The following is a 14,525-nucleotide window of genomic DNA, read 5'->3' on the forward strand; positions in this document are numbered from 1 at the left end:
GAAGGAGGCGTTTCGGCCCATTGAGCATGTACCGGCCCTTAGAAAGAGCACCCTACTTAAGCCCACGCCTCCACCCTATCCCCCGTAACCCCACCTAATCTTTTGGACGCAAAGGGTAAATTTAGCATGGCCAATCCACCTAACCTGCACGTCTTTGGACTGTGGGAGGAAATCGGAGCACCCGGAGGAAACCCACGCAGACACGGGGAGGAAAGTGCAAACTCCACACAGACAGTCACCCGAGGCCGGAATTTAACCCGGGACCCTGGAGCTGTGAGGCAGAAGTGCTAACCACTGTGCCACCGTGCCGCCCCATTACAATTCAGAGAATGATGCTTGACTGATACCTGTGATGGGTGGGTTACTTTATGAGGAAAGGTTGGATGTGTATCCATTGCAATTTAGAAGAATGAGGGTGATCTTATTGAAACAGCTAAGATTCTGAAGGTGGATTATGAAAGGGTATTTCCCCTCATGGGAGAGGCTAGAGGTAGGGGACAGTTTAAATCTAAAGGGTAACCCCTTTAAGATGGAGATGAGGAGAAATTGTTCTCTCAGATTGTTGTGAGCCTTTAGAACTCTCACCGCTGGAGAGTGGTGGAGGCAGGATCATTGAATATTTTAAAGCAGGGATAGATAGATTCCTGACTAACAAGAGAGTCAAAGGTTATTGGTAGTAGGTGGAATGTGGAGTGTAAGCCACAGTCAGATCAGCCATGATCTTAGGGAATGGTGAAGCAGGCTCGAGGGGCCAAATGTCCTGCTCCTAATTTGTATGAGAAGAAAACATGTCTTTATTATCCCTAGGTTTCATTTAATACAATTACCAATTAAGAAAATCCTAATTGCAATTGAATGGGTTAAATTTGAAACAACAGTTTATGAACAAGATACAACCTCAAATCCTGTTGAATGTAGTTTAATACTGTATGTATCAATTAGCTAGATTAGAGAGGGAATTTTTAAAAGGGTATGTAGAGATTTACACACAGGTTGGTACTGTTAAAAAAAACAATTCTGGAAAAAACTAATCAGAAAGTCCAAAGATGTGCAGGCTAGGTGGATTTGCCGTGCTAAATTGCCTCTGTGTTCAAAGATTGGATGGGGTTATGGGGAGTGGCTGGGCTCTTTCGAAGGGATGGTGCAGATCCGCTGGGCTGAATGGCCTCCTTCAGCCCTGGAGGATTTCCATGATTCTATGAAAGAAAAGAATGTGCAAAGTTCACAGCTCCTGACAGATATTTTGCTCCTCAGCTTAGCCCTGGGATTGGGCATCATTGGATGGAGCATCCAGTAGAATCCTCACAATTCCTTTCTCTAACTTTGGCCAACCACCCTGGGTTCTCCATTGATCTCCCACCAAAGTTACAACGCAAGGTTTGGGTGACCTTCGTAAGGAATTCTGGCCACATTTGCTATAACAGCTGGCTGAGCCGCAAGCAAACCCTTTCAATTATTTAAACTTTGTTTCTATTGATAACACTGTGGTTACCGGAATAATGGGAGTTATTTAAGTGTTTTGTGGAGACAAATTGCAGCTGTTTGCTGCAGGTTTGAATTTTGGCATTTTGCTTTCATGAATGGCATATTTGTGTACAAACTAAATCTGGACAAGAGTGAGTATTTTGTGGTGTCTCGGCCGGGGCTGGGGGCAGGGGTGGGGGGGGGCTGCCATTCCGTAGGGCACGGACTCACTTTAGGTACCTGGGGGTGCAGGTTGCCCGGGAGTGGGAGAGGGGGCTCCGCAGGTACAATATTTCTAGTTTGGTGGGGAGAGTGAAAGCTGATCTGGCAAGATGGGATGGTCGCCCTCTGTCACTGGCGGGTCGGGTACAGGCGGTTAAAATGTGTTGCCTCGATTTCGGTTTATTTTTCAATGCTTGCCGATTTTCCTGCCAAAGGCTTTTTTCAGAGAGATTGAGGGAAGGATTACTTTGTTCATATGGGGAGGGAAAGTGGCCAAGGGGGTTTGGGTCTTCCGAACCTGATGTATTACTACTGGGCAACGAATGTGGAGAAGGTGCATAGCTGGGTCAGAGGGGTTGATTCCCAGTGGGTCAGAATGGAGGAGAGTCTGTGCAGGGGGTCGGGATTGAAAGCACTATCAACAGCGCCGCTCCCAATGGCCCCGGGGAAATACTCAGGGAGTCCGGGAATAATAGCTTCATTGAGAATTTGGTGTATGTTTCGCCAACTCTTCGGGTTGGAGGCAGGGTCAAGGGAAATGCCGATTCGGGGGAACCACAGATATGAGCCAGGGAACTGGGATGGAAATATTCGGAAATGGGAGGAGAAGGGTTTAAGACACTGAAAGATTTGTTTCTTAGGTGTCGGTTTGCAGGATTGAAGGAGCTGGAAGGGAAGTATGGGCTGGAGCAGTGGGAAATATTTAGGTACATGCAGGTTCGAGATTTTGCCAGAAAGGAGATACAGAGCTTCCCAGTGGAGCCGGCCTCTACATTGCTGGAGGAGGTACTGACGACAGGGGGACTGGAGAAGGGGGTAGTGTCGGCGGTTTATGGAGCTATTTTGGAAGAGGAGAAGGCATCGCTGGAAGGGATCGAAGCAAAGCGGGAAGAAGAGTTGGGAGAGGATATGGAGGAGGGGTTCTGGTGTGAGGAGCGAGTGTGTGAGTTTGGGGCTGATACAGCTGAAGGTGGTATACAGAGCACACCTCACGAATGCGAGGATGAGCTGATTCTTTGAAGGAGTAGAAGATGTGTGTGAACGTTGTGGGGGGGAGGGGGGTGTCCGCTAATCACGTTCATATGTTTTGGTCCTGTCCAAAGCTGGAGGATTACTGTAAGGAGGTTTTTAGGGTAATTTCTAAAGTGGTGCACGTGAAACTGGACCCGGGCCCCCGGGAGGCCATATTCAGGGTGTCGGCCCAGCCAGGGTTGGAAACGGGTGCGGAGGCAGATGTTGTAGCCTTCGCCTCGTTGATCGCCCGAAGGCGGATCCTGATGGGTTGGAGAGCAACTTCTCCACCCTGTGCCTTGGCGTGGCGGGGAGACCTGTTGGAATTCGTGACTCTTGAGAAGGTTAATTTTGAACTGAGGGGCAGGATGGAGGGGTTCTACAATTCATGGGCATTATTCATTCGGCACTTTCAAGAACTGGATAACAACGAACATTAGTTGGGGAGGGGGGTGGGTGGGAGGGCTGGGGGGAGGGGGGGCTATGTGTGTTAATGGTGACTATGGGTGATTCCTAATCCTTTTTTGTCATTTGTTTATGTGAACATGCGGGCTAATGTTTGGGGTTTGATGGGAGTATGTGATCGTTGTTATTGATACGGGGATTGACATATTTGTTACTGATTATTGTTTGTTGTTGGTGGGTGTAAATTTGGGAGAAAATGTGAAAAAGGAGAATAAAAATATATTTAAAAAAAAACAAACGAATGGCGTATCTGTGAATGAAATAAAAAGGAGAAACATTTGGAAATAGGGGGAAAATGTTTACTGTACAGCAAAGGCCATTCAGTCCACAGTGTCTGGGACAGCTCCTTACTTGAACAATTCAAAACTACTTCAATTGCCCCTTCTCTTTCCATCACTCTATGTGTTCCTCAGCTTCAAATATTATCGAATGATTCCTTAGAAAGAAATGTGCCACAATGATGCCCTGCGGCATTTGATACTCTATCAGCTATTAGCCCAAAAGTATACCGCGACAAAACTCTCTGCCCATTCTTGCAGTGTTAATGTAAGCCTGCTTGTGACAATAATAAAGATTATTATAATTATTAAATTGGTTTAAAATACATGATCCCTTCTCATTGACTCCCCAACCAGAGGAAATAGTATTTTCTATTCACCTTTTAGAATTAAATATATATAGTCGCGACATTGCTGTCTCACAGCGCCAGGGACCTGGGTTCGATTCCGACCTCGGGCAACTGTCTGTGGGGAGTTTGCACTTTCTCCCTGGAGTTCCTGGAATTTGACCCAGTGACTGTAAAAGAACCACGATATATTTCCAAGTCAGGATGGTGTGTGGCTTGGAGGGGAACCTCCAGGTGGTGGGGTTCCCAGATATCAGCTGCTCTTGTCCTTCTAGATGGTAGTGGTCGTGGGTTTGGAAGGTGCTGTCTAAGGAGTGATCAAATTCTGTGTTGATGTGTCCATTGAATTAGTTGAGGAAGAAATTTCATAACATAACAATATCTTAGGACCCTACAATGTAATTCCAAGACCATAACGTACAATCTGAAGTGAGCACATAAGATGAACTTACCTCTTTTTTCCCATTGATCCAAATTATATTTTCTTTGTTTATGTATAGTCTTTTATCAAAGGCGATAAGTCCATCATATCGTCCAATTGTCACAACGTGAGCAACACCTTCAGAGTTCACCTGCCAATTTACCAATTCATACAAGGGGACTGTATCTAAGTTCTCATCAAAGTATATGCTTTCTCCATTCTTTGCTGTAAAATTCACAGCGTACATATAATGAAGTAGCTGGGGGGGAAGAGAAAACAGACAAATTTACACACCAGTCATTGGTGAAATTATATTTCATGAACATTGTTTAGCCATAAATGTGTACCCGAATAGGCGCTGGAGTGTGTAACTTCATTGCAGTAACTTCATTGCAGTGTTAATGTAATCCTACTTGTGACAATAATAGAACATAGAACATAGAACATTACAGCGCAGTACATGCCCTTCGGCCCTCGATGTTGCGCCGACCTGTGAAACCACTCTAAAGCCCATCTACACTATTCCCTTATCATCCATATGTCTATCCAATGACCATTTGAATGTCCTTAGTGTTGGCGAGTCCACGACTGTTGCAGGCAGGGCATTCCATGCCCTTACTACTCTCTGAGTAAAGAACCTACCTCTGACATCTGTCCTATATCTATCTTCCCTCAATTTAAAGCTATGTCTCCTCGTGCTAGACATCACCATCCGAGGAAAAAGGCTCTCACTGTCCACCCTATCTAATCCTCTGATCATCTTGTATGCCTCAATTAAGTCACTTCTTAACCTTCTTCTCTCTGACGAAAACAGCCTCAAGTCCCTCAGCCTCTCCTCATAAGATCTTCCCTCCATACCAGGCAACATTCTGATAAATCTCCTCTGCACCCTTTCCAATGCTTCCACATCCTTCTTATAATGCGGCGACCAGAATTGCACGCAATACTCCAAATGCGGCCGCACCAGAGTTTTGTCCAGCTGCAACATGACCTCATGGCTCCGAAACTCAATCCCTCTACCAATAAAAGCTAACACACCGTATGCCTTCTTAACAACCCTCTCAGCCTGGGTGGCAACTTTCAGGGATCTATGTACATGGACACCGAGATCTGTCTGCTCATCCACACTGCCAAGAATCTTACCATTAGCCCAGTACTCTGTCTTCCTGTTATTCCTTCCAATATGAATCACCTCACACTTTTCTGCATTAAACTCCATTTGCCACCTCTCAGCCCAGCACTGCAGCTTATCTATGTCCCCTTGTAACATCCTTCTGCACTGTCCACACCTCCACCGACTTTAGTGTCATCGGCAAATTTACTCACCCATCCTTCTATGCCCTCCTCCAGGTCATTTATAAAAATGACAAACAGCAGTGGCCCCAAAACAGATCCTTGTGGTACACCACTAGTAACTGGACTCCAGTCTGAACGTTTCCCATCAACCACCACCTTTTGTCTTCTTCCAGCTAGCCAATTTCTGATCCAAACTGCTAAATCATCCTGAATCCCAGGCCTCCATATTTTCTGCAGTAGCCTACCGTGGGGAACCTTATCAAACGCTTTACTGAAATCCATATACACCACATCAACTGCTTTACTCTCATCCACCTGTTTGGTCACCTTCTCAAAGAACTCAATCAGGTTTGTGAGGCACGACTTACCCTTCACAAAACCGTGTTGACTATCTCTAATCAAATTATTCCTTTCCAGATGATTATACATCCTATCTCTTATAAACCTTTCCAAGATTTTGCCCACAACAGAAGTAAGGCTCACTGGTCTATAGTTATCGGGGTTGTCTCTACTCCCCTTCTTGAACAACGGGACAACATTTGCTATCCTCCAGTCTTCTGGCACTATTCCTGTAGACAAAGATGACTTAAAGATCAAAGCCAAAGGCTCAACAATCTCCTCCCCAGCTTCCCAGAGAATCCTAGGATAAATCCCATCCGGCCCAGGGGACTTATCTATTTTCACACTTTCTAGAATTGCTAACACCTCATCCTTATGAACCTCAAGCCCTTCTAGTCTCGTAGCCTGAATCTCAGTATTCTCCTCAACAACATTGTCTTTTTCCTCTGTGAATACTGACGGAAAATATTCATTTAGCACCTCTCCTATCTCCTCGGACTCCACGCACAACTTCCCACTACTGTCCTTGACTGGCCCTACTCTTGCCCTAGTCATTCTTTAATTCCTGACATATCTATAGAAAGTTTTAGGGTTATCCTTGATCCTACCTGCCAAAGACTTCTCATGTCCCCTCCTGGCTCTTCTTAGCTCTCTCTTTAGGTCCTTCCTAGCTAACTTGTAACTCTCAAGCGCCCTAACTGAACCTTCATGTCTCATCTTTACAAAAACCTCCTTCTTCCTCTTGACAAGTGTTTCGACTGCTTTAGTAAACCACGGTTCCCTCGCTCGACCACTTCCTCCCTGCCTGACAGGTACATACTTATCAAGGACACACAGTAGATGTTCCTTGAACAAGCTCCACATTTCCATTGTGCTCATCCCCTGCAGTTTTCCTCTCCATCCGATGCATCCTAGGTCTTGTCTCATCGCATCATAATTGCCTTTCCCCCAGATATAACTCTCGCCCTGCGGTATATACCTATCCCTTTCCATCACTAAAGTAAACGTAATCGAATTGTGGTCACTATCACCAAATTGCTCACCTACCTCCAAATCTAACACCTGTCCTGGTTCATTACCCAGTACCAAATCCAAAATGGCCTCGCCTCTCGTTGGCCTATCTACATACTGTGTCAGGAAACGCTCCTGCACACATTGGACAAAAACGGACCCATCTAAAGTACTCAAACTACAGCGTTTCCAATCAATATTTGGAAAGTTGAAGTCCCCCATAACAACTACCCTGTTGCTTTCGCTCCTATCCAGAATCATCTTTGCAATCCTTTCCTCTACATCTCTGGAACTTTTCGGAGGCCTATAGGAAACCCCTGACAGGGTGACTTCTCCTTTCCTGTTTATAACCTCAGCCCATACTACCACAGTAGATGGGTCCTCATCAAACGTCCTTTCTGCCACCGTAATACTGTCCTTGACTGACAATGCCACCCCTCCCCCTCTTTTACCACCTTCCCTGAGCTTACTGAAATACCTAAACCCCGGCACCTGCAACAACCATTCCTGTCCCTGCTCTATCCATGTCTCCGAAATGGCCACAACATCGAAGTCCCAGGTACCAACCCATGCCGCAAGTTAGAACATAGAACATAGAACAATACAGCGCAGTACAGGCCCTTCAGCCCACAATGTTGCACCGAAACAAAAGCCATCTAACCTACACTATGCCATTATCATCCATATGTTTATCCAATAAACTTTTAAATGCCCTCAATGTTGGCGAGTTCACTACTGTAGCAGGTAGGGCATTCCACGGCCTCACTACTTTTTGCGTAAAGAACCTACCTCTGACCTCTGTGCTATGTCTATTACCCCTCAGTTTAAAGCTATGTCCCCTCGTGCCAGCCATTTCCATCCGCGGGAGAAGGCTCTCACTGTCCACCCTATCCAACCCCCTGATCATTTTGTATGCCTCTATTCAGTCTCCTCTTAACTTTCTTCTCTCCAACGAAAACAACCTCAAGTCCATCAGCCTTTCCTCATAAGATTTTCCCTCCATACCAGGCAACATCCTGGTAAATCTCCTCTGCACCCGCTCCAAAGCCTCCACGTCCTTCCTATAATGCGGTGACCAGAACTGTACGCAATACTCCAAATGCGGCCGTACCAGAGTTTTGTACAGCTGCAACATGACCTCCTGACTCCGGAACTCAATCCCTCTACCAATAAAGGCCAACACTCCATAGGCCTTCTTCACAACCCTATCAACCTGGGTGGCAACTTTCAGGGATCTATGTACATGGACACCTAGATCCCTCTGCTCATCCACACTTTCAAGAACTTTTCCATTAGCCAAATATTCCGCATTCCTGTTATTCCTTCCAAAGTGAATCACCTCACACTTCTCTACATTAAACTCCATTTGCCACCTCTCAGCCCAGCTCTGCAGCTTATCTATATCCCTCTGTAACCTGCTACATCCACACTATCGACAACACCACCGACTTTAGTATCGTCTGCAAATTTACTCACCCACCCTTCTGCGCCTTCCTCTAGGTCATTGATAAAAATGACAAACAGCAACGGCCCCAGAACAGATCCTTGTGGTACTCCACTTGTAACTGAACTCCATTCTGAACATTTCCCATTAACCACCACCCTCTGTCTTCTTTCAGCTAGCCAATTTCTGATCCACATCTCTAAATCTCCCTCAATCCCCAGCCTCCATATTTTCTGCAATAGCCTACCGTGGGGAACCTTATCAAACACTTTGCTGAAATCCATATACACCACATCATCTGCTCTACCCTCGTCCACCTGTTCAGTCACCTTCTCAAAGAACTCGATAAGGTTTGTGAGGCATGACCTACCCTTCACAAAGCCATGCTGACTATCCCTGAGCATATTATTCCTATCTAGATGATTATAAATCTTGTCTCTTATAATCCCCTCCAAGACTTTACCCACTACAGACGTGAGGCTCACCGGTCTATAGTTGCCGGGGTTGTCTCTGCTCCCCTTTTTGAACAAAGGGACCACATTTGCTATCCTCCAGTCCTCTGGCACTATTCCTGTAGCCAATGATGACATAAAAATCAAAGCCAAAGGTCCAGCAATCTCTTCCCTGGCCTCCCAGAGAACCCTAGGATAAATCCCATCAGGTCCCGGGGACTTATCTATTTTCAGCCTGTTCAGAATTGCCAACACCTCTTCCCTACGTACCTCAATGCCATCTATTCTATTAGCCTGGGGCTCAGCATTCTCCTCCACAACATTATCTTTTTCCTGAGTGAATACTGACGAAAAATATTCATTTAGTATCTTGCCTATCTCTTCAGACTCCACACACAACTTCCCATCCCTGTCCTTGACTGGTCCTACTCTTTCCCTAGTCATTCGCTTATTCCTGACATACCTATAGAAAGCTTTTGGGTTTTCCTTGATCCTACCTGCCAAACACTTCTCATGTCCCCTCCTTGCTCGTCTTAGCTCTCTCTTTATATCCTTCCCCGCTACCTTGTAACTATCCATCGCCCCAACTGAAACTTCACACCTCATCTTCACATAGGCCTCCTTCTTCCTCTTAACAAGAGATTCCACTTCTTTGGTAAACCACGGTTCCCTCGCTCGACGCCTTCCTCCCTGCCTGACCGGTACATACTTATCAAGAACACGCAGTAGCTGATCCTTGAACAAGCTCCACTTATCCAGTGTGCCCAACACTTGCAGCCTACTTCTCCACCTTATCCCCCCCAAGTCACGTCTAATGGCATCATAATTGCCCTTCCCCCAGCTATAACTCTTGCCCTGCGGTGTATACTTATCCCTTTCCATCATTAACGTAAACGTCACCGAATTGTGGTCACTGTCCCCAAAGTGCTCTCCTACCTCCAAATCCAACATCTGGCCTGGTTCATTACCCAAAACCAAATCCAACGTGGCCTCGCCTCTTGTTGGCCTGTCAACATATTGTGTCAGGAAACCCTCCTGCACACACTTTACAAAAAACGACCCATCTAATGTACTCGAACTATATCTTTTCCAGTCAATATTTGGAAAGTTCAAGTCTCCCATAATAACTACCCTGTTACTTTCGCTCTTATCCAGGATCATCCTCGCCATCCTTTCCTCTACATCCCTAAAACTATTTGGAGTAGGCTGCAAGGAGAGACTTACCTCCCAGAAATCACTTCCGCACTGCTCCCGCTGAAATTGACTGACCAGCTCCGCTCCCGCTGAAATCGACTGGCCTGCCCCTGCAAAGACAAGTGTTTTTAAAGGAGAGACTTACCTCCCAGAAATCACTTCCGCACTGCTCCCGCTGAAATTGACTAACCAGCTCTGATCCCGCTGAAATCGACTGGCCTGCCCCTGCAAAGACAAGTGTTTTTAAAGGAGAGACTTACCTCCCAGAAATCACTTCCGCACTGCTCCCGCTGAAATTGACTAACCAGCTCCGCTCCCGCTGAAATTGACTGGCCTGCCCCTGCAAAGACAAGTGTTTTTAAAGGAGAGACTTACCTCCCAGAAATCACTTCCGCACTGCTCCCGCTGAAATTGACTAACCTGCTCCGCTCCCGCTGAAATCGACTGGCCTGCCCTCAGTACTCTCAACCTCCTGTATACTGGAGCTACAATTCAGGTTCAAAGAACAAAGAACATTGGGGCTGGTTTCGCACAGGGCTAAATAGCTGGCTTTCAAAGCAGACCAAGGCACGCCAGCAGCACGGTTCAATTCCCGTTCCAGCCTCCCCGAATAGGTGCCGGAATGTGGCGACTAGGGGCTTTTCACAGTAACTTCATTTGAAGCCTACTTGTGACAATAAGCGATTTTCATTTTCAAAGAACAAAAACAAAGAACAAAGATCAAAAAGCAAAGAGCACTGAACAAAAACAAAGAACAAAGAACAATACAGGACAGGAAATGGCCCCCTTTGCTCCTCCAAGCCTGCACCGATCATGATGCCTGTCTAAACTAAAACCTTCTGCACTTCCGGGGTCCGTATCCCTCTATTCCCAGCAGGACAAAATGTGTCTGTAACGTTTTACACATGATAGACAATTTTGACTAAAACTATTAACCTGTTTTATAGACGTAACCGAACCTTTGTACCTACAACATCATTGATGCTCAGCAACTAAAGAAACCACTCCCTTACTGTCCATAGATTGTATGAAAAGATTCAGCAAGATGAACAATAAAGTACATATTGTTAGGCAAAGAGTGGTCAGAGTGGTCACTAGGTGTGGGGGGGGGGGGTTCATTTTAGTTTTGCCAGAGCAGGGAATGTTAAGGGAGATTCCGAAGATGCGTTTCAAATTATGGTTAGTTTGGGAAGAATGAATGCAGATGAACCGCTTCTGTTGGCAAGAGGAGCAGGAAGCAGAGGACACTGCTTGCAGAGGGGAGATGAGGAGCTTTCTTGTGCACGGAAATTGTCACCATTTGGGACACATGGGCTGTAAAGATGGTGTCGGCCGATTTAAACATGAATTTGACAAATACTCGAAAATGCAGATAAAAGCAAATCACTGCGGATGCTGGAATGTGAAACAAAGACAGAAAATACTGGATAATCTCAGCAGGTCTGACAGAGTCTGAGGAGGGAGAAAGGAGCTAACTTTTCGAGCCTGGAGGACTCTTTGAGTCAGCTGACTCTGGACGACTCGAAAATGCGGAGGTGGGGGTTGCAACGGGGGAGGAGAGGGTGATGTGGAATATTCTTTCAAATAGAACCAGCATTGATAGATACAATGAGCAAATGATCTCTTCCTATACTTATGGATTTCAGACTTAGTTAATGTCATTATCTGTAAGAGGAGAGAGAAGATAGTTTTTCAGTTGTATATCTTGCATCGTAACTCATTACAACGTTTATCCTGACTATTTTGAGTTGCTAGCGTTCAGCACCCTTTGCTGGGCTGGTTATAGCTTGAGGTTAAATGTTGGGGGGAGGTGAGGAATGCAAGAATTATTCTGATGGACATGCCCACCAACATGTGACATGTCGAAAAATGCGGCTGGCTCTGGTCAGGACGTCTTTACACTTTAGGGACTGATCTGATTCCTGGTGCCGGGGTCATGACTGGGGGCATGTGTAGCAATAATTTTACTTCTTGGAGATCTCTCTCTCCATCTCTGGTGCAACATTCAACCTGGAAAAGAGCTGCTGTCCCATCAACTTTGCCCCACACAGGACGGCAGCTACTCAATCGCCAGCATAACTTCAGCGGAGCCTCAGAGGAACGGCCTAAACGGCAATTGGCACAATTTCTCTGACATTCCACTGAGAGACGAGAAAACCCCCGTAGAAATTGGAAGTTTATATAGTTCTAATGGAATGGGAGAATCGCTGTTCTCCATCCAGTCAAACTGAGTTTAGATGAGCTATCTGGGGAGGCGGAGGCATAGTGGTATTGTCACTGTACAAGTAAACCAGAGACACAGAGTAATGCTCTGGGCACCCAGATTCGAAATTTTAATTCAATCTGGAATTACAAGTCTAATGATGACCATGAAACCATGGTTAATTGTCGCAAAATCCCATCTGGTTCACTAATGTCCTTTAGGGAAGGAAATCTGCCGACCTTACCTGGTCTGGCCTACATGTGACTCCAGACCCACAGCAATGTGGTTGACTCTTAACTGCTCCCTCAGGGGCAATTAGAGATGGGCAATAAATGCTGGCACAGCCTACAGGACCCACATCCCATGTAGGAATTTTAAAAAATTCCCCAAATGTCCCAGGAGTGAATCTGATGATTCCTGGAATACTCTTTTAATGAAAATCGCTTATTGTCACAAGTAGACTTCAAATAAAGTTACTGTGAAAAGCCCCTCGTCGCCACATTCCAGCACCTGTTCAGGGAGTCTGGTACAGGAATTGAACCGTGCTGCTGGCCTGCTTTCAAAGCCAACGATTTAGCCCTGTGCTAAACCAGCCCCTATTTTATTTAGTCCATGCTGGAGTTATACGTGTGACTGACCCCATCAGAGAGACTAACTCTGCTAATTCTAAAGACAGACTCGGCCAGTTAGTTAAGCAGAAACATGAGGTCCAAATGTCTTGACATTGAAGCTACATTGGGAGACCTTTTACACTCTTTAAAGGGCCATAAAGTTGCCATGTAAATCCAGACCTACAACAAACACATTACTCTGAATCCAATAGTTTAACATCCGCACTTATAACTTAGGGTATGAATTAATGTTTTAAAAAAGCAGCATTTCTGCAATGGTTACAGTTTTGAGACAGGCACGGGTTCAGATCTTCATCAGTGAACCTGTCATTGTGAAAGTGTTGGCAGATTTCCAAGAAGGTGCAGATGTCCTTACCTCCCAAAGGTCAAGTTCTGAAAAGGTAAAGTTGGTTTTGGAGAGCATGTGGTTGAGGGAATGTGCGATTGCATACACAGCTTTGTACACGTTGTAAGCGATTCTCAGCTGCGATGTATCGGTGTACTGGTTGTCGATTTCATCCAGCTTTTCCTGTCCGGTGCACAAGTTGACCTGAGCAGCGTCGTCCGCCCGGCTGAGGTTCTCCGGCTTTTGCCAGGAGCATTCGAACGTGGTTTCCCAAAACTCGGCCACGAAGACATTCCCGGGGTATCTGGAGGGGTGCACCTCGAGAAGGAATTCCTTCAGCCCCGGCAGGATCGCCTTCGGGACAGCGAAGCCCAACGTGCCGGCCAGGAAGCTGGTGTGTTCTTTGGGAGAGATGCCGGGCATGGTGATCCAAGACTCGCTCCCAATCCACTGGATCCCAGTCAGGTTCTGCTGAGCAATCTCGTGCATCAACACTGCCATGTCTGCCTGGGCAACGAAGGCAACTATAATCCTGGTGGAGGCTTGTCTGATGACGTTGATGAGACTCAGCAACTTCTCTTTGGAGTCGGTTTTGTGAACAGCTCCAGAGAAAGCGATGCAAATGCCGAAGCCGTGCATGCTTTTGATAATCTCGTCCATTGCCAGGGCACCGTAGGTGGAGTTACTCCGAATTGTCCCGATCCAGTTCCATCCAAAGTATTTGACGAGCTGGGCGAGACCGTCCACCTGGTGGTAGTCATTTGGGATGGTCCGGAAAAAGGTGGGGAACTCGTACATGTTGTTGAGATAGTCATAAGCGGCCGAGTAGCTGAACTGGAGGATGGAGAGGACAAGTGAGAGTTAGAAATTGCTATTGCCAGTTGGATTCCCAGGTCAATAAATGCGGTCTTGTCAACATCCCCGAGGAAAATAACAATGAAATGTTTGTAAACATTTTCAATTTCAAGCAAAATACTGCGGATGCTGTAAATCTGAGGTAAAAATGTTTTTTTAATAAAATACTTTTTCAAATAGAATAGCAGGATGTTTACCAGCACCGTATTGGGATGGAGCTTTCTCCCCAGATGATGCTGGGACTGCTGAATATTTTCCCGCATTGTATACATTTATTTTATATTGTGTATGAGAGATAATTAACCTTTGGGAATCATGATGTGGAGATGCCGGCGTTGGACTGGGGTGAGCACAGTAAGTCTTACAACACCAGGTTAAAGTCTAACAGGTTTGTTTCGATGTCACTAGCTTTCGGAGCGCTGCTCCTTCCTCAGGTGGGGAGCAGCGCCCCGAAAGCTAGTGACATCGAAACAAACCTGTTGACTTTAACCTGGTGTTGTAAAACTTCTTACTTTGGGAATCAATAAGTGATATTTTACTTAATTCCAACACATGATAAGATAATA

At 45.9% G+C, this 14,525-nt stretch overlaps 1 protein-coding gene across 1 annotated transcript in view; it reads right to left on the reverse strand.

Moving 5' to 3' along the window:
- Nucleotides 1–14,525, reverse strand: part of LOC140389471 (extracellular calcium-sensing receptor-like) — a 32,693-nt gene that overhangs the window by 5,260 nt on the left and 12,908 nt on the right. The window contains exons 3-4 of the mRNA XM_072473601.1: nt 13,135–13,938; nt 4,240–4,467 (exon numbers count right to left, since the gene is read on the reverse strand). Of these exons, the coding sequence (XP_072329702.1) occupies nt 4,240–4,467; nt 13,135–13,938 (1,032 nt within the window). The remainder of the gene's footprint in view (nt 1–4,239; nt 4,468–13,134; nt 13,939–14,525) is intronic.

This window comes from Scyliorhinus torazame, chromosome 14, assembly GCF_047496885.1.
Source record: "Scyliorhinus torazame isolate Kashiwa2021f chromosome 14, sScyTor2.1, whole genome shotgun sequence".
In the NCBI taxonomy this organism is placed as follows: Eukaryota; Metazoa; Chordata; class Chondrichthyes; order Carcharhiniformes; family Scyliorhinidae; genus Scyliorhinus; species Scyliorhinus torazame.